This window comes from Rhinichthys klamathensis, unplaced genomic scaffold (genome assembly GCF_029890125.1).
Source record: "Rhinichthys klamathensis goyatoka isolate OS25496 unplaced genomic scaffold, OSU_Roscu_1.1 h1tg000723l_1, whole genome shotgun sequence".
NCBI classification, from domain to species: Eukaryota; Metazoa; Chordata; class Actinopteri; order Cypriniformes; family Leuciscidae; genus Rhinichthys; species Rhinichthys klamathensis.
The window spans coordinates 403,457-430,073 of record NW_026607138.1 but is presented as its reverse complement, the minus strand read 5'-3'; the positions used below and the strand labels follow the sequence as shown (position 1 = coordinate 430,073).

General features: G+C 39.3%; 2 protein-coding genes and 1 non-coding gene across 5 annotated transcripts; 2 read left to right on the top strand and 1 right to left on the bottom strand.

Annotated features, from left to right (window-relative positions):
- Window positions 1-77: 77 nt before the first annotated feature.
- Window positions 78-16,902, top strand: pabir2 (PABIR family member 2). Of its 2 annotated transcripts, none has more exons than XM_056242347.1 (10): window positions 78-930; window positions 3,524-3,599; window positions 3,688-3,741; window positions 4,024-4,067; window positions 4,310-4,364; window positions 6,294-6,395; window positions 6,676-6,761; window positions 6,859-6,923; window positions 7,012-7,108; window positions 16,303-16,902. In XM_056242347.1, the coding sequence occupies exons 1-10, from the start codon at window positions 806-808 to the stop codon at window positions 16,433-16,435; spliced, it is 837 nt and encodes a 278-aa protein (XP_056098322.1). In that variant the 5' UTR covers window positions 78-805; the 3' UTR covers window positions 16,436-16,902. The 2 variants fall into 2 exon arrangements, with proteins under 2 accessions (XP_056098322.1, XP_056098323.1); XM_056242348.1 differs by having other exon boundaries at window positions 6,862-6,923; window positions 16,303-16,901.
- Window positions 6,050-6,206, top strand: LOC130077217 (small nucleolar RNA U109). The gene has a single exon (XR_008805720.1). It is a non-coding gene; the product is annotated as a small nucleolar RNA U109 (small nucleolar RNA).
- Window positions 16,903-19,481: 2,579 nt separating the features above from the next.
- On the bottom strand, window positions 19,482-26,337 carry mospd1 (motile sperm domain containing 1). Of its 2 annotated transcripts, none has more exons than XM_056242363.1 (6): window positions 26,182-26,337; window positions 22,053-22,332; window positions 21,887-21,962; window positions 21,553-21,785; window positions 19,725-19,886; window positions 19,482-19,646 (listed from the first exon to the last, which is right to left on the bottom strand). In XM_056242363.1, exons 2-6 carry the CDS (start codon window positions 22,204-22,206, stop codon window positions 19,615-19,617), a joined length of 657 nt encoding a protein of 218 aa, XP_056098338.1. In that variant the 5' UTR covers window positions 22,207-22,332; window positions 26,182-26,337; the 3' UTR covers window positions 19,482-19,614. The 2 variants fall into 2 exon arrangements, with proteins under 2 accessions (XP_056098338.1, XP_056098340.1); XM_056242365.1 differs by lacking the exon at window positions 26,182-26,337 and adding an exon at window positions 25,667-25,690.
- Between the last annotated feature and the right edge of the window lie 280 nt (window positions 26,338-26,617).

The window sequence follows — 26,617 nt, the reverse complement described above, 5'->3', positions numbered from 1 at the left end:
GGTAGCCATCAAGTTTCTGATTGGTTCACGATGCCGTCGGTCAGTCCGGTAGGCACAGAAGGGGCGGGACTCTTATCTGAGCTGTGTGAGTAGACTGCGGCGTCCAGAAAATAGATAAACAGCATGCTAACCTTAGACGCAACTAAGTTACAAACTTATCCAACTAGATACTTACACGCCAAATTGTCAAACAGAAGATGACAGAGAGGAGCTGCGCGCTTGTCTAGTGATTTACATGCGTTTGTCCTGCAACCCATCACGGACAGCAAGCTAGTTAGCAACATGATGATGGCCAGCTGAACATTGTTGTGGCTTCAGCTTTAGGTATTATTGCGATCACTGTTTAATGACTTAACCTTCATGCTTTGAATGTTGCTTTTTCATGCATCCTAACCACATGCACTCCAAAACTTGCTTGGAGCTGTTTAGATTGTGGTGCTTGTCCGCCATCAAGCTAAGCTAACAGCACAGGAATAGTGTGCATGGGCCAAACCCCTTTCACATTAGCTCGCAGCTAACCAGCCGCTGGATCTACAAGTTTGGACCAGAACGTGGAGAGTTTTCTAGGAAGATACTCGGTGCACGTCGAACAAGCAGAATGTTGGTTTGCAGAAACCCACGGATCATTTCCTTAGACATTGATCGAGACCTACATTGACCCTAACAACGACACAAACCCCAATCTTTCTATATTGGCTGCAAAATGCACATAGTAAACTGAGGCCTTGATCTGCTTTGTCAGTTTCAACGATGTAGCTTTGCAACCTACGTGCTTTTTTGTGGCATAAGAACAAGGACAATAACGATGAACAATCAAGGAACCATGTCGCAAGAGAAGATGGAGCTGGACCTGGACATCCCATCGACACTTGTTCAGAGTGATGGCCACTTGAGACGATCTAACAGCGAACCCATGATAAACGGCCTAAGGTGAGGATTGATTGCATTTCTCGTTGTGTTTAGGGCAGTTACGGTCTTATGTTGGTATGTTATGTTCATCTGGACCTTATGAACATTTCGGAAGTTTCTCTCAACCTGGTGAGCTGCCTACTTGACCATGCTGAAAGATCCAGCTTAAGCTAGTCGCAGACTGGTTTTGAAGTAGTCCAAACTGGCCATGCCAGTTTAAAGTTTTCAAACTGGTTTTTGAAACCTGGAAACTGGAAAACACAACGTCCAGCTTAAGATGGGTTTGCGAACAGGCAAGCACATCATTTTTGGGGCATTATGGGTATGTTCCTAGCCTTGATGGTGAGTTCCTACACAGTTAGAACTTTGTCCACCAATGTGAAAATTCTCATTTGGCTTCACATATAAACAATTATACACATACCCAAAGTAAAAGTTATTCTCTCAAAGAGTTGCTTACCTTTTTTTAAAGGAGTAAATGTACCCCATTTTTAAGAAATGTCTGCACCTTATTTCCAGATTGAAGCATTACAAATGCCTAAAATGCTTTTGAGAGATGCCATGCATGACTGTTGTGGGTGCTCTCTCACTGGTAGAGAGTAAAGACATGCATCCATGTCTAGATGAACATGCTTTGAGTCATCAGGGCTGCCAGTCTCTCAAGAGAAGACCGTGTTGGTGGTATAAAACTCACACATTAGTATTGCGATTAGTGTTAAAGTTGGAATGAAATAAATTCAGTCTTTATAAATACATGTTTTAGATCTTAGCAATTCATCTGTGCATGACATGAAATCAAAATGGACCAATCCTTTTTTTTTTATGGAATATTGCAGATTTATTATTATTTTTAATTATTATTAATGTGCCCTCGTAATCCTAAATCAAAATAACTTCTCCCTCTTGCAGCTTCATCTCTTCTCTTCTCCAATGATGTGTTTACTGGCACGAGGACAACCTGTCACTCACATGACATCACCGCAAATAACAAACCACAACGATCCAATCAATTCCCGATGGACAAAAAGTCCCACCCTACTTTTTTTTTTTTTTTTTTGAGAAGCTTGTTTCACTTGAATGTGTCTTAATGGGGAAGAAAGGATGTAATTTCCTTTTCGTGCTGACTTTGATTAAACATTAGAAGTAGGGATGGCCCGATACCATTTTTTTTTCAAACCGATACAAGTACGAGTATTTACATTTGTGTACTTGCCGATACCGAGTACCGATACCGATATTTCTACCGCAAAAGTAATAGGCTCCCAGAAAAGAAGACGACTATTTTAGAACACAGGTTAGAAGACTGTTTTTATTTTCTTCTCTGCTTGTTTTAACAAGTCTAAAAATAAATAAAAATTAGTAAAATAATAAATGTATTAACACACAAACCACTGTTAATTTAACATCAAAGCAAGCAGGCTACTGCATGCATGGTCTGGCATGACTGAATGCGCGCAAAGTGCGCTCCCTTAATAAATCCTAAAAGCTGACAGTTCATCGCGATCTCACACATCTGTTATCAATGAAGCTGACTGCACAATCAATCTTTCATAATATCCACACTTTGTTTGTTATAATTAGAGGATTTGCCAGCATACAGAATTCAGCACTGAACAAAAAAGTCCGTTTTGAGCGGTGAGGGGAGTCTATCTTAAATGCTTCTGATTGGCCATTGCGTTCAAGAAATCAACACATATGTCTGTGATTGGCTACATCGCTCAACGCTGTAACCATGTTATGAATAGAAACTCTGGCCTGTAAATCGTTTATATTTTGTTGTAGTTGTTCTTGTTGCTTTTCTGCAAGAGATGAATACAAATCTTTTAGTTTTTATGTTTTATTCATAGATATTTCTAGTTTGCGGGAGTCCCGCGAATCGTTTTATTCTCCCGTAACCCGCACACACAGAGTGAGTGCATTACCGCCCGCGCGCGCGCTCGGCCATCAGATCTATGATGCGTCTTCAGATGTTTAATTAGATTGCTGGTGTTAAACGATGTACTTTCTTTCCCTCCTCTCGACACCTTAGCTGAACATAACTCACAGTCTGCCTTGCTGTTGTCATCATCCCTTATCTTGAAATGAGCCCAAACCGCCGACATTATACTTTCCTATGCCTCAGTTCACCTCGACAAAGCACTCGCGGCGGCCAGTTTCGTTTTGCAAAATGTAACGTTACGTGGTATCGGTGCGTGGTATCGGCGAATTTTTATGAGTACGAGTATATTAGGACAGTATCGGCCCGATGCCAGTATCGGTATCGGGCCATCCCCATTAGAAGGTAAAAACATTTTCAATGTCATAATTAATACATGCTTCCAGTGAAACGAGACTTATTTCTGGTGACCTATGCAGGACTCCTCCAATCATTTAGTGCGTCTAAACTCCGCCCCCTGCATTCATCTGCATCTGTTTTTGAGTGCAGCGCTCGCATCTCAATCCAGTCAACAACTGATGCATAGAACCAAGTCTCTGCATTTTCTTGATATTACACTGAAGTACGTTACAATATGGAAGGAAAGCTCTGTCATTACTTCAATTTCATTGTGACTTCAATGTTTAAATATTTTTTTTAGTACATGAAAAATTAAAAGTTCTTTCTCTCTTTCTCCAGTGATGCTTCACAGGTGTTCCAGAGAGAGGTTCTCCGCAGCAGAAGAAACAGTACTACTGTTGTTCGACCTATTGTGGTACGTAGCACATTTCAGAATGCTGTGAATGTGTGAATTAATGTTTTGTTTAATGTAATTTGCTTATTGGATGTTTTATGTTTTTTAGGTTCCATCTTCGCCAGTACGTGTTCCTAGCACAAGACTACAGCGAATCAAACAGGTACAAAGTTGGCATCAACATACCATGAAATATGACCTGCTATTAAGATCATAGACTATGAAATATGTTCATGTCAGACTCACCACTCTTATTTGTGCATATGGGGGTGTGTCTAAAAGTACATGCTAAAATTAGATTTGAGTTTTCGCAAACCACCAGTCTTTAGACTGGTTGGTAGTACCGCACCCCAACCTATAGATTTATAGATGTGTATGTGTAGAAAGTCACAGTGTTGGTAATATTTCCTCATATGGGGTTCCTTATATGCTTGCTTGTTTGTAGGAAGAGGGTGTTGATGTGATGAACCGTGAAACTGCCCATGAACGGTAAGAGCTCACATCTGCTGAACCCCCAAGGCATTTGTTTCTCATTTTTCAGTTTTGACTGCTGGTTTTGTCTGTTTCCAGAGTGTTCATAACATTCATTATCCTGTGTACAATCAAATAAGGGCTTTTATTAAACTGCTCGCTCTGCTCATTGGTTGGAGGGAAAATTGTCAGTATTCGGTGGCATCTCTCCATTCCTTCCTCTCTGTATTTATTTTCCTCTATAATGTCGATTGATCTAGAGAGGTGCAGGCAGCCATGCAGATGAGCCAGTCTTGGGAGGAGAGTCTTAGTCTGGTAAGAGGGTGTTTTTGTTTTGTAATTTAAAAAAATGCACTACCCTTAAAGTTTGGGGTGGGTATATATATTTTTTTTAACCTGTTTTTAAAGTGTCTTCACTAGGGGTGGAACGGTACATGTATTCGTACCGAACCGAAACGGTACGGGCGTCACGGTTCGGTGCACGAATTTACACGGAGAATACACGGTATAAAAATAAATAAAACTCGCGTGAAAATTAATTAATGTAATGCGGAACTACTGTTAGATACGCGGGTTCTTTAGGGACACATAATCTTTACCATCGGCTTAGCTCTGAACGTGCGTTCACTTCAAACGTTGGCTTTATACGCGTGTCCTATTCGCTTTGGACTAGCGTCGAACTAGACGCGAATTTAACGCTATATTCGCGTTTGGTGTGACTGCATAATGAACAGGCTGCGATGTCAAGATTGCAATGCTGGAGTGTGTGTGTGTGTGTGAGAGAGAGAGAGGCGCGGCCGCGATCGAACAGTGGAAACATAAAAAACATACTCCGTCATTTTGTTCATACAGATCATTAAACCTGCAAAGTGTTTACTTATATTTGTGTACACTCGCAATAAAACACAACATTGTGCTTTTGTCACACTGTAAACTCTTCTCAAACTGTAACCTACAACTGTCACCCAACCAAAATCTCTCTCTCTCTCTCTCTCTCTCTCTCTCTCTCTCTCTCTCTCTCTCTCTCTCTCTCTCTCTCTCTCTCTCTCTCTCTCTCTCTCTCTCTCTCTCTCTCACACACACTCACACACACACACACACACACACACACACACACACACACACACACACACACACACACACACACACACACACACACACACACACACACACACACACACACACACACACACACACACACACACACACACACACACTGTTTTAAAAGCAAAACATATTTATCCAACTCCATTTCAAAACAGTCTGTGGGTCCCATCTTTTGGACATTTATCGCATTGGTTTTCATTTCTTGTCCTCGGAGCACTAATCTTACACATTCTACATTGATTAAAAAAGAAAATCGAATGCGTTATTAATGGTAGTATTATTTTATACAGAAATCAATTATTTATAATTCAGATGAGAATAATGTTACATTGTTAATTAATAATGTTAATTAAGGAAAACAAATATATTGATCTGAAATATAGCAAATTAATTTTAAATTAATTTAGGTACAATTACCAAACACATCGCAAGGTCTTTTTATTAATTTAATTAATAAACTAATTAAATAAAACTATTGTCAGTGCACTACAAATAAACTGGTTCTATGCCTTTATTAATAAAACTTATTTTAAAAATACAATGCCTTCTGCATTTTTGTTTTGCTTTTCCCTCCATTGTACCGAAATCGTACCGAACCGTGATGTCTGAACCGAGGTATGAACCGAACCGTGACTTCTGTGTACCGTTCCACCCCTAGTCTGCACCAAGGCCACATTTAATTTAAAGTTATATTTTTAACTACATTTTAATGTAGTTCATTCCTGTGATGGCAAAACTGAATTTTCAGCAGCCATTAATCTTAAGGACTTCAAACTATTAAACTGTAGTGTGTATAACAATACTATCGCAAAGTACATAATTTAGGTTAAATATGAATCTACGCAAACAATTTTGCTGAAAAATTGAGACCGTGTTATTATGCAGATAATATAATGCATGCAGTAGCAATGTTGCTACACTTCCTCTTTCCCTTATTCATGGGACTGTGGAAGAGAAAATGGAAGCATGCTAGAGAAAAGCTCATGGAGTCAACAGGGCCACCGGTCTCTCAAGATCAGACTGGATTGGTAGTATAAAACTCCAACACTGCATTAGTAACGAAGTGGTTAATTTGCAGTAATACTGGCATGTTGTGTAAGTGTACTAAGTGATTCATATTGTGTTTTGATTCAATAGAGTGATAATGATCTCGAGAAATCTTCATCGTCATCTCCAAAGAGGATTGATTTTGTGCCCGTGTCTCCTGCTCCTTCACCCACCAGAGGGATTGGAAAGAAGGTATCATTTATTTTCTTCTAACAGATGCTCGTGTTTTAATTCAAGGCTTTATGCTTTGATTTACTCTCTCTCTCTCTCTCTCTCTCTCTCTCTCTCTCTCTCTCTCTCTCTCTCTCTCTCTCTCTCTCTCTCTCTCTCTCTCTCTCTCTCTCTCTCTCTCTCTCTCTCTCTCTCTCTCTCTCTCTCTCTCTCTCTCTCTCTCTCTCTCTCTCTCTCTCTCTCTCTCTCTCTCTCTCTCTCTCTCTCTCTCTCTCTCCCCCTCCCTCCCTCCAATGAGCAGCAGTGTTTCTCTCCATCTCTTCAAATTCTGGTGAGCAGTAACGGTCTGACACCCAGCCCTGTTCCCAGCCCAACACGCCGCTTCAGGTGCGTTCTGCTTCAATCAACCCGCTAATATTAGGCATAATATTATAGAATACTTAAAGCTGAGTAGCTGATATCACTCATCAAAAAGTTTGCCCAGCAGGAGGAGTCAGAGCCCGATCAACTGCATCAGGCCCAGCATTATGGGCAACCTCAAACGCAAAGGTAAGGGAGCGTTCACAACACATTTGCTTTTGTAATGTCATTAAACTTGTCGGGAAACCTATAAACCTCACTTTCTCTGTATGCTCAGGTGAAATGGAGACAGAAAGCCAACCCAAGAGACTCTTTCAGGGAACCACCAACATGCTGTCCACAGAGGTGTCCCACTTGCCTGAACTTAACACTTGGTGAGTTCCCTCAGTTGGATTTTATTTTAATTGAGTATCTTTATAAGGAGTATGTGTATTTGGATGTTAGGTTGTGAACCAGGGTTTTTCCTGCATTGAAAGTATTTAAGCGAACACCAAAATTAATCCTTTGTCCTGCCAAAGATTTATTTGATCATGTAATATGACCTGCTGTTCTGCAGTATCGGTACCAGCTAATAGCTCGCTGCTTTAAAACTCTCCCGTGAGTATTTGTGCAAGCGATCTGAAGAGTGTCAAAGGTTTCTTTTTACGTGTTTTTGCAGCATTGAGCTTTGTAGCCAATTACAGACATATCTGTTGAGCGCGTGAACACAATGGCCAATCAGATGTGTTTTTGCAACATTGAGCTTTGTAGCAAAGTACAGACATGTAGAGTGTGAACGCAGTGGCCAATCTGATGTTTGTTAATCAGAAACCACTCAAAACGGCGACGTTTGTGCAGTGCAAGTTCTGCATGCTTGAAAATCCTTTTATTTTAACCAACAAAGTATAAACGCTGTCAATATGAGTTTCATTGCACAGCATTGACCGCTTCAGTGATAAAAAAACAAAAACAAAATGTAGTTTTTTTTTTTTTGTAGTTTGCTGCATTGTTAAAAAAATACTATAACCTATATTTGTTAAATCACGGGGCGTGTCGACACGCACAACCACATGTGCCTACAGACATATTTCGCTGAGCAAGCAAAATGAAGTGAGCGAGAAAGTACTGTGTGGGACTATTTCGACAGAAAGGGCGACAAAGTTACTTGCAAAATGTGCTACGCGGTATTAAATTACAGCAGTAGTTACAAGTACAATGCAATATCACTTGCGAAGCAAACATCCACAAGCAAATGAAAGTCGCTGGCCACTCTGGCGAGACGTTATCTCTGTATTCCCGGGACATCTGTGCCATCGGAGAGGGTGTTTTCTGCCGCGGGTCTAACTCAACAGGCTGCGCTCCAGACTAACCCCACATCATGTAGACATTACTTTTTAAAAAATAAAAACTAGACAGTGTGGATTGAGGTAGGCCTGCTAATTTTATTTGACGAAAAAACTGTCTGGAGGAAAAGAAATAGCCGTTTTTTTAAAAGCTTCAAACTGATTTTAATTTGTTAATTTAAGTTAAAAAAAATATTTAGTGTAGGCCTATTTTGTTTTTTTATTTATAATATTTTATTTTGTGTTTCTCTTGTCACTGTCAAGTGTGTGAATTTTATGTGAATCCAGGTTGTGGGTCAATAAAATTGTTTATTTTTAACGGGTCACAGACACTTGTCAATTTTATTTTTATTTAATTCAATAGGCTATTAGTCAAGTCAAGTCAAGTCACCTTTATTTATATAGCGCTTTTTACAATACAGATTGTATCAAAGCGCTTCACAGTGATAACATGAAAACAATATAACAATATAACAAAGTTTGTTTCTAAAAGAAATTGCGTCAACGTCCACCTTAAGTAAGGCAGATCAATAATATTATTGAATATTAAATGTTAAATGTCCCCAACTAAGCAAGCCAAAAGCCAAGGCAACAGTGGCAAGGAACCAAAACTCCATCAGGTGACAGAATGGAGAAAAAAACCTTGGGAGAAACCAGACTCAGTCGGGGGGCCAGTTCTCCTCTGGCCAACGAAGGAACAGTGCATGATTCGGGCAGCATTACAAGTCAGATTGGATCGGAACATTTAGAGTATTTTTTGGAAGTCCAAGTATGCACGCCGGTCTTAAGACGAGTTGTTGAGGATCAGTGCCGTCCACCATACAGAGTCCATATCGCCCGTGTTGAGTCGTCTCTTCACAGGCTTTGTGATTGGAGCATCTGAAGTCTCCGTGAGAGGCTGGATACAAACTGGAGCTGACGAACGCCATTTTCTCGGGACTCGCGTCCCGAGATAACAGCAGAAAAGCAAAGGGAAAATAATTAGCGTAGCTGCTGTTCATAATGATGATTTCCATAACACAGGCGTAAAAGACAAAACATGAAGACAGTGACTCTTGCGTCCCAAAATCACCCCCCTCCGTCCCCCACTCAACTCAGCCCAGCTTACTGACCTCTACGTCCCTCCTGCTGCTGAGACCTAACCACAATCTCACAATCTCTCCGCAACCCAACCATACGCGCCAACCCGTTGACTAAGGCTGTCGAGCCCCACTGGTGCGTGAATAGGCAGTTTCAGTGGACAACGGTTCCGTATGGCATACTACCTACCGCAACACAATATCTGCCCAACCACCCGTCATTCATGCAATATACACAGGAACGTAATGACTGCAAATACTATGCAACCTATACAGATAACCTACAGTCTCTTCAAGTTTTATAGTATTAAATGCATTTGATCTGATTCAGCAGTATAATAAAAGGTAAGCATTATGTAAATGCTTGGCTAAAAAGATGCGTCTTTAATCTAGTTTTAAACTGCGACAGCGAGTCAGAGCCTCGAACAATATCAGGAAGGCTATTCCAGAGTTTAGGAGCTAAATGTGAGAACGCCCTCCCTCCTTTAGTGGACTTAGATATCCTAGGAATGACTAGAAGCCTCGAATTTAGTGATCTTAAAGAACGCGATGGATTGTAGGGCGATAGAAGGTCCATTAAATACACAGGAGCTAAACCATTTAGGGCTTTATAGGTCAGTAATAGTACTTTGTAATTGATACGGAACTTGATAGGTAACCAGTGTAGAGATGATAAAATTGGTGTTATATGATCATATTTTCTTGACCTAGTAAGAACTCTAGCGGCTGCATTTTGCACTAACTGTAGCTTGTTTATTGAGGATGCAGGACAACCGGCTAATAAAGCATTACAGTAATCTAGTCTCGAGGTCATGAATGCATGAACTAACTTTTCTGCATCGGAAACTGATAGCATGTTACGTAATTTAGCAATGTTTCTAAGATGGAAAAAGGCTGTTCTTGTAACATATGAAATATGATTTTCGAAAGACAAGTTGTGGTCTAGTATAACTCCCAGGTCTTTTACCGTAGAGGATAAAGTAACAGGACATCCTTCTATATTAAAGTTGTATTGTAAGTGGTTTTGTGGATAGTTTTTTGGACCAACAAGTAATACCTCCGTTTTATCTGGATTTAGTAGCAGGAAATTATGCGTCATCCAGCATTTTATATCTTTAAGACACTCTGTCAATTTTGATGAGTTAGTGTTTTCATCTGGCCGTGATGAAATATATAATTGAGTGTCATCAGCATAACAGTGGAAATTAATTCCATGTTTTCTTATAATATTACCAAGTGGCAGCATATATATTGAGAATAGCAGAGGGCCTAACACCGATCCTTGCGGCACTCCATAGTCTACTGACGTTATCTTCGATTTTTCCCCATTTAAACAAACAAAATGGTAACGGTCTGATAAATACGATCTGAACCAGCTTAATGCCTGTCCCTGAACACCAGTGTAGATTTGTAGTCGATCCAAGAGTATTTTATGATCGATAGTGTCAAACGCAGCACTAAGATCGAGTAGAACTAGTATTGAGATACAGCCTTGGTCAGAAGCTAAAAGTAAATCATTTGTAATTTTAACTAGCGCAGTTTCTGTGCTATGATGCGGTCTGAATCCTGACTGAAATTTTTCATATATCTCATTTTCTTGCATGAAAGAGCACAATTGAGCGGACACAGTCTTTTCTAGTATTTTAGACATAAATGGAAGATTTGAAATCGGTCTGTAATTTGCTAAGTTATTTGGATCTAATTGCGGTTTTTTAATGAGAGGTTTTATTACTGCCAGCTTGAATATTTTTGGAACATGACCTAAAGATAAAGACGAGTTAATAATATTAAGAAGAGGCTCTTCCACTACAGGTAACACTTCTTTCAGAAATTTAGTTGGTATTGGATCTAATAAACATGTTGTTGGTTTAGATGCAATGATACGTTTATTTAGCTCTTCCTGTCCTATAGTTGTAAAGCGGTGTAGTTGTTCTTGAGGGGCGATAATTGTGGCTGAATCATAAGACACCATAGAGGATTGTACATTTACAATTGTGTTTCGGATGCTTTCTATTTTCTCATTGAAGTAGTTCATAAAATCATTACAGCTATACTGTAACGGAATAATTTGCTCGGGTGATGTCTGTTTATTTGTTAGTCTAGCCACGGTGTTAAATAAAAACCTTGGATTATTTTGGTTATTTTCTATTAGTTTGCGGAGATGCTCAGCCCTGGCTGCTTTTAGAGCTTTTTTATAACGTGACATACTGTCTTTCCACGCGATTCTAAAGACCTCTAAATTAGTTTGTTTCCATTTACGCTCTAGGTTACGAGTTTCTCTCTTGATAGCATGAGTAGCACTGTTGTACCATGGTGCTTTAGTTTTCTCTCTAACCTTTTTTGATCTAATTGGTGCAACAATATCTAATGTACTAGAGAAAATGGTGCTCAAACTGCTAGTCATTTCCTCTAGTTCATCTGTTTGTTTGGGTTCTCTGAGCAGCTGAGATAGATCAGGTAAGCTATTTGAGAATCTATCTATAGTGGTCGGAAGGATTGTTCTGCCTGGTCTATAACGTGGCGCAACATGACAAATTTCAGCAGTGCGTATTATACAAGTTACCATGTGATGATCGGTGAGATCGTCACTTTGCGGTATAATATCTATATCGGTTAGATTGGTTCCATATGATATAATTAAATCTAGTGTATGATTTAGACGATGAGTGGGACCACTGACATTCTGCTTGACCCCAAAGGAGTTTAATAAATCTGTAAACGCAGTCCCTAACGCATCGTTTGTGTTATCTACGTGTATGTTAAAATCTCCAACAATTATTGCTTTATCGGCATTGACCAATAGATCTGAGAGAGAGTCTGCAAACTCTTTTAGGAAATCAGCATATGGTCCTGGAGGTCTATATACAGTAGCCAAGGCTAGAGATAATAGGGATTTATTTCTTACATCTAAGAGCGCAACGTTTAGCACCAGTACTTCAAACGAATTAAACCTGTGACCTGTTTTCTGAGTTACATTAATAATATCTCTATAGATTGTTGCAACACCGCCGCCACGACCGATCAGACGGGGCTCATGTTTATAACAGTATCCTGGCGGGGTAGACTCATTTAGACCGAAATACTCGTTTGGTTTAAGCCAGGTTTCAGTAAGGCAAAGTACATCGAAGCTATTATCTGTGACCATTTCATTTACAATAACCGCCTTAGGTGTGAGCGATCTAATGTTTAGAAGACCTAGTTTTAGAAATTGTTTTTGTTCACTGATATTTAGATTTTCAGGTTTAATTACAATAAGATTTTTCCTAGATCCTACAGTGGATTTATTATTTGGCCTCACTAAACGAGGAATAGACACAGTTTCTATATAATGTTCTACACTACTTATATCAATTAAATTGGCACAGCAAAGACTGTGATTTGGAATTTGATTTTCTAGTCATACGGTGTGTAACGTCTTGGAGATGTTGTCCGACAGAACAGCCGCTCCGATTCTGCTGGGGTGCAGGCCATCAGCACGGTAGAGCCTAGGTCGCTCCCAGAACAGATTCCAATTATTTACAAAGAGCAGTTTTTGTTCATTACACAATGACATTAACCATTCATTTAGTGCAAATAATCTACTGAACCTTTCCTGTCCTTGTCGGTACGTGGGAAGCGGTCCAGACACGATGATCGTTGCCTCAGGCGCTGTGCTGCGTACCGCCTCGATCAGGCTCCTGTAGTCCTTCTTCAGAACCTCCGTCTGCCGTAGCCTGATATCGTTTGTTCCAGCGTGAAGCACCACAGCTCCGACGCGCTCTTCACCGTTCAGGATCTAGGGAACCTGTGCGGCGACATCAAGAACACGAGCACCAGGAAGGCAGTGAGTGCGCACCTTACCCTTACCTGAGGTAGCACGGACATGACGGACCATGGAAGTGCCAATGATCACGGCGTCGTCGCGTTCCGACTCGCGAAGAGGGGAGAAGCGGTTCCGGGTGGAGATCTCGAAGACCGGGAGGGGCGGAGAGGTTCTTGCTCTGGTCCTGGCTCGTGTCTTCCGCTGTGGGATCACCCAGGGTCCATGGTGTTGGGTTGGTGCCGGTAGTGAATGATGCCAGAGATGATCGCGTCCTCCTGGGCAGAGAAACGCACGGAGTGGACGAAGTCGGAGTCAAAAAGTTACTAACCACTGACTTGTGTGCATCGGCGCGTGACGTTTCAAGCGCTGATCGCCGATCCCGCAGCTCGGCTTCCCTCTCTAGCAGACCACGGATCTGTTTCTCCACCGATTCAAGCTCCAATCGTACCGAAATCAGTTTGAATGTGTCCTCACCTGCACTCAGAGGTAACGTTAGACACACATCTGATATGTTCGCCATAACAGATGAACAGTAGATTAGTAGTGATACTACCAATATCACTAGTAATTTAGGACTGAAATGCCGGATATAACCTGTATCCTTTCAGTGAAACGGGTGTAAAATCAGACGGTCAATAGGCGCGAGGCCACGCGTGAAATGCTAGCGGACTAAAGGCTAGTAGCCGAGATTCGCAAAGTTGGGTCTAAGTAGCGATATCAAAGCAATCCGATTGTTTTTTATAAGGAATAGTATCGAGGATAAGTTCCCATGATATAAAAATAGAAAGTGCTTGTTTATAAATGAGTGGTAAAAAAGAAAATCAAGGATTAATGAATTGATTCGACGGAGCTTTCAAACACAAACACCGACTGCTCGCGCATGCGCATTCAGTGACCCTGATTATAATCTTATCAGTTAACGGTTAATACTCTGATAACGAGTGGCGGTTGTCGGTCGGGAAAATTAACCGAAATGAGCATCCCTAATTACTAGTTTTTAGCAGTATGGATGCAACAATACCAGCTCCACTTTCTTTCCTTCAATTGAAATGCACACTGTTGTATATTGTCCGATGCGCTGCGCATTTCAGAGCGAAGCGCAGCACACATGATCCAGTGTTTTCAGTGTCTCATAGTAAATGCTTTTAACTCCATCCTGCATGTGTTTAACTTGCATTTGTAAATGCAACTGGTACCAGTTAGGGGTGGGAGAAAAAATGAATGCATGGATTCTCTCTCCAACGATTCTGGATCGATTCTGTGAATTTTAGAATTTATTCTGAGCTTCGTTTTTAACTGCAGATGCACGCTTTGCTTGATATGTTACGCTTGCCGTGGGCGATTCGTCTCGCCCACCGGTCTTCTCGTTACAAATACTCTATGAAAGCATAATATTGTCGTTTGGTATGCAGTGGGGTTATTAAAAATATGAAACTCCCTGACAAAAGGCTGCTTTCAGTTTCAAAGGCTCACGTGTGCTTCGTGAAAAGTGCTCGCATGCGGCTGTGCGACTCCAAGTGGTTAAATAATTTCACGTCACAATAGCATGAGATGAAAGTCCAATGTAAACAGTCAGTTATCTCTTAAGGGATTAGACGGGCAAAGACGTCTTGTATTTCAAAAGTCATCTGTGCATTCGTGTGAATGCAGCTTATTAGATCTCCCGCTGTCTGTGATGTCTTCAGTAATAATCAAAACAGTAAAGCTGAGAGAGAAGCACTCACAGCTCTTGAATGGAAAATGTTCAGATACTCTTAAATACTGAAAGCATTCTTTATTGCTTGAAATGTTTCTGTTCAGCTTTATTATTTAGGCTACTACTTGCTTTTGTTTTAAAGCTATATTAGTAATACATTTTAAGATTCTTAAAATACAAATTTTAATTTATTTTTTAAAAAGTACTTATTACTTAAGTAATTTATCAAGAATTGCTTTGGAATCGAATCATGACTTATGATCTGATTCTGGGTGCTTAAAGGTGCTTAAAGATTCCCACCTCTAGTACCAGCTTTTTCACACTTGCACTATTATTATTTATTTTCATTTTTTTTGTGGACAGATGACTACAGCTTTTCCTTAATTTTGTAATAAGTGTTTGTAAAGCTATGGTCAAAGAAACATAAATGTCTCCCCCTACACTTTTTAATAATGTTTCTAAGTATAATAGTTTAATAGTAATTTGAAGAGAAGGTAAATCCAATAATTTAGATACTGTTCAATTGTTATGCCCTTTATGTTGTGGCAATTTTTCCCAATGGTATTGAAGATTCTTATTCAAAGTTTTGTATCAGTTAGAACTTCCAGTGTTGTGACAAGATTAGTGTTTACTATGTTAATAATTAAATGAGAAGATAAAGAGAATACTCAAAGTATTTACTTAAAATATTGTAAAATAGTATTAAGCCTGCATGGTATTGTTTCAATTAGGTTTATATTGGTGTCAACTACTGTTAACCCTATCAGTGCTAAAATCAATGTTTAACATTCTCACTGGAGTAATTTTAGACATTATGTTTAGTCTTTTCGTTTTCTGCTCAGTCTATTCACAAATATTATTGTGGCTTAAATGGAAAACTTTGCACAGAAGTGTCTGGTATACAAATAATAGTAAATGCAGGGTGGCCGCGGGTCCTTAAAGTCTTAAAATGTCTTAAATAAGACATTTTAATACTTTAAGGCCTTTTAATAGGAAAAGTTTAAGTTCAGATTCTGGTCAAGATTCAGATTCTGGTAACTGGTCACATTACCGCTAATATTTCTCCAGTCTGACGAACCCAATGTCCATCAAATAACCAGCAAAGCATCGAATCGCGAGTGATTCTGATTTTATTACATAAACAGCGATTGATAATGATGATGTATTTCTGGTAACGCTGTTGAGACTCGCCTGTCTCTGAGAGAGAGTTTATAGTGAGAAATCAAAACAAACGAGCATAACAGCACATAAACTCACAGAAGAAACACTGAGGTAAAAAGTCAAAATGTTGAGTTTTATTTTATTTATAAAAATGATATAGTTTAGTAACATAACCTGACGGGAGCTATTTTGCTGAATATTCTCACGATTGGAAATGTAACATTGATTTTAGTTCAATAAACAAGTAGTTAATATTAAATTACTTCAATTACTTAGGTTCAACATTAAATACTACATATAATGTGTATTTCCATCACAGGTTTGGTCTTAAATTTCATTCAAAGTGGCATTAAAAAGGTCAAAAAGTCTTAAATGTAACTTGTTTATATCTGTAGACACCCTGAAATGTATTTGTTTTGTGCCGCTTGATTGTAAATGTTGTGAATGGATTCCAGCTCTGAATAATGGGCCGTCTGTAACGCGCTCCATATCTGTGTTTCTCCACCAGTCTGTCTCCCGATCTTCTGGATGGGAGTCTCAGTAGCGTCGGCTCCTCTGATTCGCCCGCCAAGATGGACGGCGTGTCGCCCTCCTCCAGTAACTCTCCCCTCACACCCCTTCAGGACCTTTCCCCTAAGTGATCCGCCGAGCGTCACAGACAGAGAAGGATTGGGGCTGCTTTTCTTCCACTCATTCTTTCTTTTTCAATGCCTTCCCAACATGGCTTCTGTTCTTTTCCTGAATTGTCCTGTTGCATTTAAAGGAAAGTGGCCCAGGAGTTTATTCGGTATGGGACAGACCCTAAGGGCATGGAGAGACTGTGGATGCTTTTTGCATCAGCTGCTATAAATAGATGTGAGACGTGGTGTGTAGATCTGCATCAAAGCGAACAACATCACAAAGGGAAGATCTCTTTTTTTTTTTTTTTGGTCTCTCAATTTGGCAATTATCTTTTTGATAAGGCTTTGAAAAGAAAACTGCTGTAAACAGGAGAACAACTACAGGCGTGTTCTTTGATTTACAATCTTAGCTTGCCAACAGGTATAGTGTGTGTGAGAATTTAATTTATTTTTTGGGCTTTTGTTTTATTTGTATGTAAGTATGTACATAAGATTTGGAGGAAATGTATTTTTCAAAGAGCTTGGCACTTCGTTCTCTGTTAAAATGGTTTATGGTTGCTGTACACAACTATGCAGAAGGGATTTAATATTGCATCTGTTAGTAACCACTAAATCCTTGATTTGAACACTAGAGAAACTAAAATGCCTGTTTGTCAACCTAAATATGTGCTTACAACTGTTACTTTCACAGCTTTCAGAGAATGGAGCAAAACATCCGGGCTAGGTTGAGTGATTGTAATCAAGCAAATGGAAGCATTTGGAGGAGAATGCGGGGTATTTTTCAGAGGCTGTTAACAGTGACCCATTTGGCAGTTTAACAGTTAAGCAGAAGTGCACAAAGATGAAACCCTCCCCATCGAGAGTTATTTGTGGAATTAAAAAGTTTTAAATGTAATCTACTGATACTTAAATGGTGTGCCATTAAATTTGTATATAAGAGAAATTGTACAACTGTAGAAGTTATTCATTTGGGGTTTTAGTTACTTTAGGAAATAGTATTTTCTTTTTGTAAATGGTTTTTCTAAATTTCTTTGAAAGAATGCTTTATTTCCTCAAGCATGAGATAATGTATCATAAATGAATTTTTGTGTGCAAGAAAGTGATTGTAAAATATTTTTCATTCAAGTGGATTGAAAGTTTTTTTTCACATAAGAAAAGATGAAACTGCAGTGTAAGTCTTTTTCTGAATGTCTTTGCAAACAAAAAGTGGGTCATGTAGATCCAGATTCTGTCCTGTAGTAATGGGTGAAATGTATTTGTAGTTTGCTTTGGTTTTGTTTTTGTCCTGTGGATGTGTCATTCTTTATTTAATGATTTTACTTTGTCCTGTTGACTTGTACAGTACTTTTAAAGCCTGTGCATGTGAACTCTGTTGAGGAGGGCCTGAGAGCTGTTGTGAGTGTGTAGTTCTCTACTCTTCCTAAACAATTCTTGTTCCCATCATATCAGAGACTTTCAGATCCCAGAAATAAATTATTTGTCCAGCTATTTTATTGCCTTGTCTTGTGAAATCAAACTTGTTCAGTGTTTTCTGTGTGGTTCTCTTGTCTTTAAAAACACAATTGTCACAACAGAGCGAGAGGTGTTAACGGGTATGGTTCTTCGGTTCCCTTCATTTTCATCCCTAACGAAATGTTCTGCTTGACCATGACAATGGACCCTTTACTCAGACTGTGCTAATGCATTTCCACAATTAACTTTGTAAATCTATCAACTCTCCCTAATGTTTCTGAAAGTTTTGATTTTTATTTGATCAAATACAGTAAAAACAGTAATTACAAGTATTACAATTTAAAACCACTTTTCTATTCTAATATATTTTAAAATGTATTTTTTTCAGCATCAATACTCCCGTCTTCAGGGTCTCATGATCCTTTAGAAATCATTTTAATATGCTGATTTGCTGCTCAAGAAAGTCTTATCAATGTGGAAAATAGTTGTTTGTGGAAAATATTTTTTTTCAGGATTCTTTGAGTAGCAAGTACGGTACAAAACATTTATTTGAAATGACAATCTTTTGCAACATTGTGAATGTCTTCACTGTCACTTTTGATGCTTCCTTGCTGAATAAAATAATTAAATTCTTTGAAAATGGTCTAAAGAGGAATTCACATTCTATCTTGTTCTTCAAACTGTTTTGTAGTAACTGCCCAAAGTAAAACATTGCATTACTACCTGCCTACTGAGTATCTAATCCGGTTTCCTCTACAGTCCAAACATTTCACTAAATTAGTTGGAAGACAAGGCAGTTTTCAGGAGTGCAGAAGTAAATGCTCTTTCACCCAGCTTATCTCTAAACAAACATTTTCCCTGCAATGTTGCATTTTGCTTAAAGGTGCTCTAAGCGATGTCATGTGTTTTTTAGGCCAAAACATTTTTTGTCACATACAGCAAACATCTCCTCACTATCCGCTGGCTGCCTGTCCCCTGAACACACTGTAAAGAAACGCGATCTCTGTAGACAGCCCATGCTTCACAAACAGCACCAAAAACAAACTGCAGCGACCCGCTCCCCAAAACATAACAAACTGTTCCAGCCAATGACCGACAAGAAGGGTTTGGGGGTGTGGTTTGGGGGGTTAGTGTGCGGATGAGGAGGAGGGAGGGTCTAGCTAGCCTCCGTTTTGTTTGACAATAGTTCGAACGTCAACAAGAAGTGACGTCACCCAGGATCGCTTAGAGAACCTTTAAGCTACAAGAACTATGATTCTGAAACTAGAGAATAATTGATGTTACTACTAATACTTTTGAATAAAACTTTCAAGTAAATGCCTTTAAAAATCAATTTACTTTATTTTATGTGATATAAGGTTTAAGCAGTGGACAAACACCATAACATTTTCAGTCTTGAAATAAACAATAGAAATCCACAGACACTGAATATGACGTATAACAACACATTTAATTTCATGTATTCATGTTCCTCTACACCCCCACCCATTTAACATAATAGTTAGCCGGACCTAATGCCAGCTCAGTCAGTGTTGGGCCTGTAAACACAGAGCGCTCCCCTCCCCTTGCCCATGGATCTTTGCGTCTTCATTGTGTTTGCGACGATCATTTTAAGAAGTTAGTTCCTGTTTATAGGGAGTTTCCCAGACGTACTCCCTCCATCCTCACAACCCTCCTGGCTGTTAATGTCCATATCTCCCCTCATCATCTTAATAGTTCCTTTCGGCAAGATTGTTTCCAAGAGCACTTCAAGTGCGCAGAATAACCATTGTAAGAAGACCTGTGCGACATCGGAAAGTACCATGAAAACGTGCAGAATACAATCAAACTGGGACAATGATGCATCTTTGCAACTTACCTAAAACATAAGCAGCTACGAGTTTCTTGTTAACACTTAAGTGGAGGTAGACAGGCACTGTGGATTCCTGCTCTCCCAGAGTTGGGAGCATGAGGGCTGCCATACACACCAGGCCTAAAAGGACAGTAAGGAGGCTGGGACCCCCAGATGCTGTACGGCTCTCTGTGCCAATACAAGAAGGAAGAAGCAGATGGTTATAACATGAAAGAAAACCACAAAAATAAAATATAATACATCTCTCTGATGCCACCCAGTGGGAGCTTTACATTAAAACTGACTAGTAAGGCCCGCTGGCCAATCAGTGTTTTGCATTGTGTGCTACTGTTTTCAAGCAAAAGTGTGTTTTTGCATTGTGTGCTGCTGTTTTCAAGCAAACGTGTGTTTATGAGTTATATTACAGCTGCAATTACTTTATAAGAAAATTATTTTGAAACCAGAAAAAGAAAAAAGCCATTTAATGAAAGAACTTTAGCAAATATAAAAATACATTGGTAAATTTCATTTAGCAAATTTTTTTATAAAGACATTATAATTCTGTGTAGAAGAAATTGTAAAGACGTAAGAAATGTAAATATAATTTCCAGATAATATAAAAAATAAATATGAAAAAATAAATAAATAAATTGAAACTTGTATTTTGTGTGAGAAAAAAAATTCTGAAGGAATATGGAATTTTTTTTCCCTTTTCTTTTTTTGTGGGCCCAGTGAAAATGTTGGCGGTGCAAGTAAAAATCAGAATTCCAAAACATGATACTCAACAATGAAAAAAAAAAACTAGGACATGATTTCATTCTAATGCTGGGGCCACACCACAAGATATTCGGGCCGATTTCTCCCCTTCCGACAATCCTAAATGAAGTTGTTTTTATCTTGATGTTTCTACAGATTATCTTATCAGATTTCCCTGTGGTGTGAGGTGTGTTAAGAGTGACTGAACCTGCTCGGAAGAACGTCGGAGCCGCCCCGATCTCGAATTGTAAATATTCAACATATTTTTGAGGAAAACATTTCAGGATTTTTCTCCACACAATGGACTTCAATTGCAAACAACTTTTTGAAGTCCAAATCAATGCAGTTTCAAAGGGCTTTGACGTGCTTCAAACGGCTCAGTACGTTCCCAGCTGAGGAATCTTATCTAGCGAAACGATCCGTCATAAAAAAAAACAAAAAAAAAAAACATTTATATACTTTTTAACCACAATTGTTCGTCGTGTGCAGGTCTCCGACGCGCCAGGGATTACGTCATCACGTTGGAAACGTCACGATTTATTTATTTTGGAATAATAATAATAAATTAAAACAAAGATGTCAGACGATTTTGAAGTTGGAGGAGAAAACGGGAGAAAATGAGATGGAATTTTCCGCCCTTCCCTGCCTTTTTGAACCGGAGTACACAGACAAATAAAATGACGTGACGCGTGACATTTCCAACGTGATGATGTAATCCCTGGCGCGTCGCAGACCTGCACAAGACGAACAATTGTGTTTAAAAAGTATATAAATGTTTATTTTTTTTAGAAAATGACTGATCGTTTTGCTAGATAAGACCCTATTCCTCAGCTGGGAACGTGCAGAGCCGTTTGAAGCACTTCATAGCCCTTTGAAACTGCATTGATTTGGACTTCAAACCGTTGGTTGCAATTGAAGTCCATTGTGTGGAGAAAAATCCTGAAATGTTTTCCTCAAAAAACTTAATTTCTTTTCCACTGAAGAAAGAAAGAAATGAACATCTTGGATGGCACTGGGGTGAGTAAATGATCAGGAAATCTTCATTTTGAGGTGAACTAATCCTTTAAGAACGTGAATTCATGTCGACTGTAAAATGCACCTGTCTGGAATGCAGTCTGCTCAAAGAACACTCTGTCGGCAAGCTGCTCCTTCATCCTGCGCTCCTCCTCCTGGGGCCGGACCTGGGGCTGCTCTTGAGCGGCGGAGGGCAGCAGAGTGGCCATTACTTCCTTCCTGCCCAGTGCCTTCCTCTGACTCTGCTCAGACACCTGCAGCCGGAACTTATCAATCACACCATAATGACAGGCCCGCACGTCCCTATGGCGGATCACGCTGTTTGGTGAAAATCAAGAAATGAATGGTTGTGAAAGGCTCAGTGAAATCAGATTGATATTTTTCTGTTAAAATATTTAGTGTAAGACTCGGAAACTTACATATCCACGCAACATTGCGGTTTAACAGCACCAGTGGCATCCACCACAGCATACTTGTTTGGAGCTGTGCACAGAACTGATGAAACAACAAGCAGTGAGGAAGGAACCACTACAGCACACTAAGGAAGGTTCTCGTGGGTACTACCGACGCAAATGTACGACTCACCTTTGAATTTAAGAGCAAACTCATAAGGGTTGTAGAGGGTGAGCACCTGCTTATGTGAAGCCTGCTCATCTGCGTAGAACACCAGCTCAGTGGGGAACACAAACACTGGAAGGCTTCCCTCCACTAGGTCAGGCTGCCGACTCTGCTTCTGCATTGGCTCAAGCTGAGCTCACTTCCTCCTCCCTTTATCGTATTCCCACTCCCTCTCCGGGCTGTAACGGTGCAGAGATCCAGTTCTAAATGAAGCCAGTTCAGCTCTTTGGCAGCATGACGTTCACCTCTGAAATTACAGAAATTGGGCCATTTCATCATGAACAGCAGTAGAAGGCAGGACTGCAATTCATTTGAATATAAATAACAAAGCGTGTCATAATAATAAAAAAGAATATGAAAAACACACAAAACTCACGTTCAGTGTGAATTGAAAGGCTTAAGTCACTGACTCTGTAAAGCCGTGGTCAGAAGTTTTGGCGGTGACAAATTTTACGTTTTGCAAAGTTTGCTAGATTTTTTGCAAGTTTCTATGGTATACTGGAAAACAGTAATAAGCATTTCATAAGTTTAAAAGGCTTTTATTTGGCAAAAACATTCAGCAAATGCAAAGAGTCAATATTTACAGCTTTGACCCTTCCTCTTCATAACCTCTGCAATTCACTCTGGCATGCTGGATATCAGATTCTAGGTCAAATCCTGACTGATGGCGACCCATTCTTGCCTATAGGCCTGTTCACACCAAGAACGATAACTATATTAGCGTCCACAACAGGGGTGTCCAAACTGTCCTGCAGAGTTTAGCTCCAACTTGCCTGGAAGTTTCTAGTATGCCTAGTAAGACCTTGATTAGCTTGTTCAGGTTAAATTGGGGTTGGAGCTGAACTTTACAGGACAGTGGCCCTCCAGGAGCAGGATTGGACACCCCTGGTCCACAACAATGCACAATATCGTTTGTTTATTCTAAGCACGTGCTGCTGTTTTGTCATCTGCTACTTTAAATGCTTGTGCTCTTTAAAGCAGGATGGATTCTGATTGGCTCTGTGCTGTTATCGTTATAGTTGTGGTGTGAACTCTGCTATTCTTTTATATTTAGGATCACATCTTTATCGTTATAGTTATAATCCTTGGTGTGAACGGGCCTTTAGTAGGCTAGTGCTCGGAGTTGATCACAATATGTGGGCTTCTGCTTGTCCACTCGCCCTTTGAGGACTGACCACAGGTTCTCTATGGGATTAAGATGCGGGGAGTTGTCTGGCCAAGGATCCAAAATTTCAATGTAAAGAATCTCCGAGCCACTTTATTATCACACTTGCCTTGTGACATGGTGCGCCATCATGCTGGAAAATGCACGGATCATCACCAATTTGCTCCTGGGTCGTTGGCAGAAGTTGTTCTTGCAGGATGTTTTGATACCATTCTTTATTTATGGCAGTGTTTTAGGGCAGAATTGAGAGAGCCACCCTTGGATGAAAAGTAACCCCACACATGGATGGTCTCAAGATGCTTCACCATTGGCAAGACACAGAACTGATTCAAGGCGTTCACCTTTTCATCTCCAAACAATAGATTTTCCAGATGTCCCAAACAGTCAGAAGGGGGCTTCATCAGACAAAATAACTTTGCACCAGTCTTCTGCTGTTCAATCCTTGCACATCCTGCAGTATGTCATCCTGTCTTTGATATTTTTCTTGAAGAGAAGTGGCTTCCCTTCTGCCCTTCTTGACACCAGGCCGTTGTCCAAAAGTATTGGGCTCACTGTGCACTTGCACCCACTTGCTGTAAATATTGAACAAGTTCTGCACGGGTGGCGAGCTGGTGACACGATTCTGTAGCCGATTTCTCAGGAGGAGACGGTCCTGGCACTTGCTGGACACTCATGGACATCTTGAAGCCTTCTTCACTTGAGCCTCTCTCCTTGAATTTCTTAAAGAAACTGTTAAAATGATTCTTTCAGGTGCAATATCCTTTGCAGCAATTTCCTTGCATGTGAGGCCATTTTGATACAAAGCGACGATGGCTGCACGTCTTTCTTTGGAGGTAACCGAGAATTATAGAGTGGTTTTACCTGACTAGTACTCAGCACTTTCCCTTGTGCTGATGATATGATTAGTGAAATGACGTCGGGGTCAGTATGAAAGAAGCTTTAAGTTGGTCAAAAGTGACAGTAAAGACATTTATAATGTTTTATAATAACTTTCATGTTCTTTTGAACTTTCTATTCATCAAAGAATCCTGACAAAAATGCGTCACGGTTTCCACAAAAATAATTTTAGCACAGCTGTTTTCAGCACAACTGCTTTCAACAGTGATTATTTGTCACAAAGAATAAATTACATTTTAAAATAGAAAAATGGTAATAATATTTCACACAATTGCTGTTTTTACTGTATTAATGATCAAATAAATGCATGCAGCCTTTGTGAGCAGAAGAGCCTTCTTTCAAAACATAATTTTTTTTTAAATCTTACTGACCCAGACTTTTGAGCAGGACTGTAGCCAACAACACAGTTGTCCTTGAATGATGGATCGTGACCCAAAAACGAACCAGGTCTGTTCTGATGGCTAAATAATGAACCATAACTAACTACGTAATTGTGCATACTGCAGAGCTAAGATAACAAAATCAACTTTTAAGAGGAGAAAACACATCCTATCAGCCTTGACATCAAAAGCTGCAAATTCTATCAAAATAAAAAGTTATTTTGGCACATAATCATCTGTCACTTACGCCGAAAACCATAAACAAAACCAAGACTACAGGGTGCAATAGCAAAAAGTATACACTTTTTCTTTTCTTTTTTTTTTTACAGTGGATTATCAGCTGCTATTTTAATGATGCATTTACTAAACCAAAATATCATATTGTTAGGCCTTTGTATTTCATAGTTATATTAGTAAATGTCAATATTTGTTTTGAAGGTCATTTTTGTACAATAAAACAACCTTAGTACAGTGCTGGGCAACTTGACAAAATCTGTGTAATAAAACAAAATAAGATGAAAACTACTGCAACAGGAGGTATAAATAAATTACAGATTACATGAATAAGTCTAATGGTAAGTAACAACTTTTTCTCTCAGACTTATTTGTGGCATGAGAATAATCGAGGGATGCTTCGGAAAAGTTAAGTAAATGCAAACATGAATTGATTAAATAAAATGAAGGCCAAACGAAACTGCAACATGTGTCAATATAATCTGATAATAGTGTCAATGTAATAAAAGACTTATGGATGATGGCCAAGATATCTATACAAAAACAAGTTCCCGCCTCCACGTGGCTAGTCATGTGACCATGTTTACTGAATTCGTCTGAAACGCAAGGATTTCGCAATACGATACATAGCAATAAATAAATAACATCAAACTTAACCGAGTAACATCATACCAATGAGGTCAATGACACAGCATGACAGCTGGCAGATACAAGGATAAGATCCATTTAACAGGGCTTTACCAAAGACTATGGACTTTGGTTTTACTAATATCGAAATAAATACACCCATCAGACACGTAAGAAAAATAATTAACGTTAATGCCCGCTTACATGCTAAAAAAAACTTTTTAAATGTCTTCTGTATAATATTAAAATCCCCATCAAATGACTGACGTCTTGCTTACAGAATGTCTCCAGGAGATCGGATAACGACGTGACAGACCTTTTGTCCTCTTTAAGGCTATTAGCAGAGATAGTTATATATAAAAGGACATTTATATTTTATTAAACCTGTACATTAAAGCGTAGATTTCCGACCTCAAATCTGATGTCAAGTATTTCTTAACTACAATACATTTGCCTGTCTAATGTTAAACTAAATGCAAGAAAGATGTAGAATAACGTTATCTGGCTAAAAATGATTAGCAAACTGCCATTTCAATTCTTCCATAGTAATTAAGCACTTAAAAAGAGGTTCGGTTTGCAAGTTGTAACTTGCTAAAGTAATTTAACATAAAGTAAGACATAATATTCAGTATTGTTCACTGGATGTTGACGTATTGCTGGTATGGTTAACCTACAATCATGCTAGCATAACAATATTGCAACATCGAGATGACAGTGTTTAATATTACGTTATTTAATGTAGCTATTGAAAGATTAAATACACCGAAAACAGTAAAATATATATATATGTTACCTCACTCCCGTTTACCGATATTTATTTCAAATCCCACCCCGTTTCCTTTTTCTTTGTCAACAATATGCGCTGCAAGGGCGCATTGAATGCTGGGATACTGGAGGGCTTCAGGAATTCCGCCAACGTCTTTTATGACGTCATATAGAGTTTCACAAAATACTTTCTGTTATTTCTGGAGTTTTTCTCAGTAAATGCATTCGGAAGATAAATGACGTTTATCGGTCGTTGTATACTTTTAAAGCTAGCTACTACTCTCTGGGTTACCGTTTACCCGTTGCGAAAAGTCTTAAAGGGACAGTTCACCCTAAAATAACAATTCTATCATTAGCTCACGTAACGTTACTCGTCCTGTGTCTTCCTGCATGTCTCCAGCAGAACACTAAAAGAGATGTTGAGCAACATGACCCAGTCACCTTTCTCTTTCATTGCATCGTTT

Coding starts and splice junctions, on each gene's coding strand:
- mospd1 (XM_056242363.1), bottom strand. CDS start 22,206: ATGCAGAAGCAGAGTCGGCAGCCTGACCTAGTGGAGGGAAGCCTTCCA. Junction 21,963..22,052: donor GTTTGCTCTTAAATTCAAAG/GTGAGTCGTACA, acceptor TTGTTTCATCAG/TTCTGTGCACAGCTCCAAAC. Junction 19,647..19,724: donor CGTAGCTGCTTATGTTTTAG/GTAAGTTGCAAA, acceptor GATGTCGCACAG/GTCTTCTTACAATGGTTATT.
- pabir2 (XM_056242347.1), top strand. CDS start 806: ATGAACAATCAAGGAACCATGTCGCAAGAGAAGATGGAGCTGGACCTG. Junction 3,742..4,023: donor GACTACAGCGAATCAAACAG/GTACAAAGTTGG, acceptor GCTTGTTTGTAG/GAAGAGGGTGTTGATGTGAT. Junction 6,762..6,858: donor AGCCCAACACGCCGCTTCAG/GTGCGTTCTGCT, acceptor AAGTTTGCCCAG/CAGGAGGAGTCAGAGCCCGA.